The following is a 4,092-nucleotide window of genomic DNA, read 5'->3' as shown; positions in this document are numbered from 1 at the left end:
TGCCAAGCGTCCGCGTCTCACGGACACAGACAATCCATGGTGGCGAGGATCGCGCGACTCGCGAGTGCAAAGACACAATTAGAGCGACGTTTCGTGCACGTTGGTGGCGGGTACGTCAGTCGCGACGAAAGATCTCTCGTCTGGCGAGAGATCGACGCCGCGTTTGAAAGCCGTATATCGACGTGTACTGTGGTCAATGTCGATTACATCGAGCCGCGGCGGTTTTTGGAAAACGCGAGAGAAATAGTGCTCGAACGTGTGCGAGACACGGTAGAAAGACACGGAGTGCAAAAGTGAACACCACGTTCAATGGCGAGTTTGCGACGAAAGATAAACGTGCTAATAAGAGCATAATTTCAAAGAACAGCGAGATATACCGATACACCGATTTGCGTGAGTGGTACGAGCAGCATATCATCGAACCCACGTTGACATCACTCGAAGAGTTCCAGGAACGCGACAGCGGGTGGGCATTGTCGCGAATCTTCAATTTGGTAGTGAACAAACTAAATCCCATGCGCGCGGGATGTTACTTCGAGATGCCGCGGGAAATAGCGACGAAACGAGCGGTGATCAACGTTAGTACGATGGACAATGCGTGCTTCGGTGGTCGCCACTCTGTACCCGGCTGAAAGAAATGTAACTCGAGAGTCATCATATCCGCATTATACGACGGTGCTGAACCTCGCGGGTATCGAATTTCCGATTACGTTCAAAGGCATTCCGAAATTCGAACGGTTGAACGCGGCGTCGATCAATGTATACGGCATCGAGAATAAACAAGTCCTTCCTCTGCAGCTCACCAGTGACAGGAAGGACAAGCATCAATCTCCTGTACATGCAAGATCTACGCGACGATGGTGTGCCACTTTGCGTGGATCAAGAACATGTCGCGTTCTCGTGAGTTCGCAACTAAGCAAAAAAGAGCACAAGAAATATTTCTGCGATCGGTATGTACACCTTGCAAAAATTATTATAATTTCCCATCTTCTTAATAAAATATAGGTAACTGTTATAATTTTTTTGTTTTTCAGATGCTTGCATTACTTCAGCACGAATGAGAAATTGCAGTCGCACACAATGGACTGCCAGAAAATCAACGATTGCGCTATTCGACTGCCGAGCGAGGACGAAAAGTGGCTCGAATTTGAGAACCTCTGCAACAAGGAGCACGTCCCATCCGTCGTCTACGCTGACTTGGAGTGCGTTTTAAGAAGACGGAACCCGACAAAGAAGATGCGTCATCGTATGCGTATCAACGGCATGAGGTATTCAGCATTGGCTACTACGTGCGTTGCTCGTACGATGACGCGTTATCATCGTATCAGTTCCGTCGCGACAAAGATTGTATAGCGTGGTTCGCGCGACAACTCAACGATTTGGTGCATCGCGTGAAAAATATATCCGCCAACATGCCCATGGAAATGCTGTCGAAAGAACAATGGGAGGCGTACCGTAGTGCGACGCGTTGTCACATTTGCGAGAAACCGTTTGCGTCGGATGACACGCGGGTACACGATCATTGCCACTTAACCGGTAGATACCGCGGTCCAGCGCATTCGAATTGTAACTTAAATTATAAAAATTCATTATGTATTCCGATCGTTTTTCACAATTTATCGGGCTGCGACGCGCATTTTATAATTAGGGAAATCGCTACAGCATATGAAGGACACGTAGATGCATTACCGATAACCAAAGAAAAATACATCTCCTTCACAAAACATGTCGATAGCACTAAAGATAAAACTGAAAATAATTCTCAAAGAAATTGTGTAAAATTTCGTTTTATTGATTCATTCAAATTTCTCAGTACAAGTCTCGATAAATTAGCGTCGTATCTCGATAAAAACAAATTAAAAATTATACGTTCAAAATTTTCAACGCTATCGGATGATGAATTTGAATTACTGACTCGTAAAGGTGTCTTTCCGTACGAGTACGTTGACTGTGCCGAAAAATTGCAGGACACGCGCTTACCACCGCGCAAATCTTTTTACAGTTCGTTAACGGGCGATATCGTATCCGAGAGCGTTTACGCTCACGCGGCGAATGTATGGCAGCAATTCTCCATCCGAACGCTCAGCGAGTACAGTGATCTGTACTTGAAAATTGATGTCTTGTTATTAGGTGACATTTTCGAAAATTTCCGCGAAAGTTGCGTCGCGAGTTACGGTCTAGATCTTGCATATTATTACACCTTGCCTGGTTTCACGTGGGACGCGATGTTAAAACATACGGGTGTAAAGTTTGAGTTGCTCACTGATATTGACATGATCATGTTCATAGAACGCGGTATACGCGGTGGTCTCAGTCAATGTTCAGGCAGATACGCGCAGGCTAATAACAAGTACATGCATTCGTACGACCCGTTGGAACCGTCGTCGTACTTGATACTACGACGTTAACAATTTATACAGGTGAGCGATGTGTCAACCATTGCCATACGCCAAATTTCGAAGACGCTGCGAACTTTGACGCGAGCGCGATCGCTCTGGATTCGCTTACCGGTTACATTCTCGAACTCGATCTCGAGTATCCGCAGCATATACACGATCGACACACTGACCTACCGTTCTGTCCGACGCGCGATAAGTCGCCCGGCAAGCGCGAACATAAACTTTTAGCGACGCTGTACGATAAACAGCGTTACGTCATCCACTACCGCAACCTGCAGCAATGTACTCGTCACGGTCTTCGCGTAACAAAGATCCATCGGGTGCTACAATTCGCGCAATCTGCATGGCTTCGCGATTACATTGAACTTAATACAAATTTCAGATCGCGCGCGAAAAACGATTTCGAAAAGAATTTGTATAAATTAATGAACAACGCGGTATTCGGTAAAACTATGGAGAATGTGCGCAACCACGTTGATGTAAAATTATTAACAAAATGGGATGGACGGTACGATGCAATGATTGCATCGTACGGATGGAAGCAATGATTGCAAAACCAATTTTTCACAGCCGTAGCGTCATTGCGGAAAATTTAATAGCCGTCGAACTGCGCAAACTCGAGGTGAAGTTTGACAAGCCAATTTACGTGGGTATGTGTATACTCGACATATCGAAAGTCTGCTTTACCAATTTCACCACGAGTATATGTTACCATTGTTTCGCGACAAATGTAAAATAATGTACACCAATACAGACAGCTTTACTGCGTCGAGTGCGAGGACGTTTACGAGACTATGAAACGCGATATCGCTAGATTCGACACGAGCGATTATCCGACGGACAACGCGTACGGTATGCCTCTCGCGAACCAAAAAGTACCCAGTCTGATGAAGGACGAAAATAACGGTGCGATAACCGAATTTGGTCTCAGAGCGAAGATGTACGCTGTGAGGGTGAACGGCAAGAAGGACACTAAAAAGGTGAAAGGCGTAAAGAATAACGTCGTAGCGCAAACTATAACGTTCGACGATTACACTCGATGTTTGAACGAAGAGATCGGAATGACTCGTCGTCAATCGTGTATACGATCTAAACTGCACGAGGTATACACGATATCCGAATCGAAAATCGCTCGGAGTCCATACGATGACAAACGATACGTCGTACCGAATTCGACGGAGACGTTACCGTGGGGACATTGGCGGATACCTATGTAATATTATATATGTTCGAGGGTGTATTGATAAGTCAATGAAAAATGTTGCAAAGATTGTCGAAGCCACAGTTTTTAGTTAAATAATAAGTGTTATATATATATCAAATTGCTCCTATTGAAAAGCTCTACAATTTCTCCTTTGATCATTTTTCTTGGCAGCTTACAGTTAAAAAATTATAGCAAAATACAAGAAAAAACAAAAATTAAAAAAAAACACGATTTGTTGTTGTAGTCGCCGCCATCAAGCCAGAGTTTTCGGTATCTCCAAATGTTATATATCAAATTGCTCGTATTGGAGAGGGCTAAAATTTTTGCCTTGACCATTTTTCTCTGTAGGTTAGCATAGGGTCTGTAGACTTATCAGTTGCCGCGGCAGATTTGATAAAAAGGCCTAATCACATTTTTTGCTATAACTTTTTAACTGTAATCTATGAAATTAATATTAAATTGGGAAAAAGGAGAAATTGTAGCCCTTTT

The 4,092-nt window shown here is 44.1% G+C and overlaps 1 protein-coding gene across 1 annotated transcript; it reads left to right on the top strand.

The window, feature by feature from the left end:
• The first annotated feature begins 594 nt into the window (after positions 1 to 594).
• Positions 595 to 3,616, top strand: LOC108748508. Its single transcript, XM_018486737.1, has 5 exons — positions 595 to 950; positions 1,035 to 1,268; positions 1,814 to 2,325; positions 2,421 to 2,907; positions 3,154 to 3,616. Exons 1-5 carry the CDS (start codon positions 595 to 597, stop codon positions 3,614 to 3,616), a joined length of 2,052 nt encoding a protein of 683 aa, XP_018342239.1.
• The last annotated feature ends 476 nt before the right edge of the window (positions 3,617 to 4,092 follow it).

This window comes from Trachymyrmex septentrionalis, unplaced genomic scaffold (genome assembly GCF_001594115.1).
Source record: "Trachymyrmex septentrionalis isolate Tsep2-gDNA-1 unplaced genomic scaffold, Tsep1.0 scaffold225, whole genome shotgun sequence".
Classification (NCBI taxonomy): Eukaryota; Metazoa; Arthropoda; class Insecta; order Hymenoptera; family Formicidae; genus Trachymyrmex; species Trachymyrmex septentrionalis.
Note: the sequence above shows the minus strand (reverse complement) of the source record. Positions and strands in the feature narration are given on the sequence as shown.

What these genes read in the sequence shown, in the direction of transcription:
- LOC108748508 (XM_018486737.1), top strand. Translation starts at nt 595, where the DNA reads ATGCGTGCTTCGGTGGTCGCCACTCTGTACCCGGCTGAAAGAAATGTA. An exon ending in ATGCGTATCAACGGCATGAG is followed by an intron (nt 1,269 to 1,813) that starts GTATTCAGCATT and finishes CAAATTTCTCAG; the next exon opens with TACAAGTCTCGATAAATTAG. An exon ending in TGGTCTCAGTCAATGTTCAG is followed by an intron (nt 2,326 to 2,420) that starts GCAGATACGCGC and finishes CAATTTATACAG; the next exon opens with GTGAGCGATGTGTCAACCAT.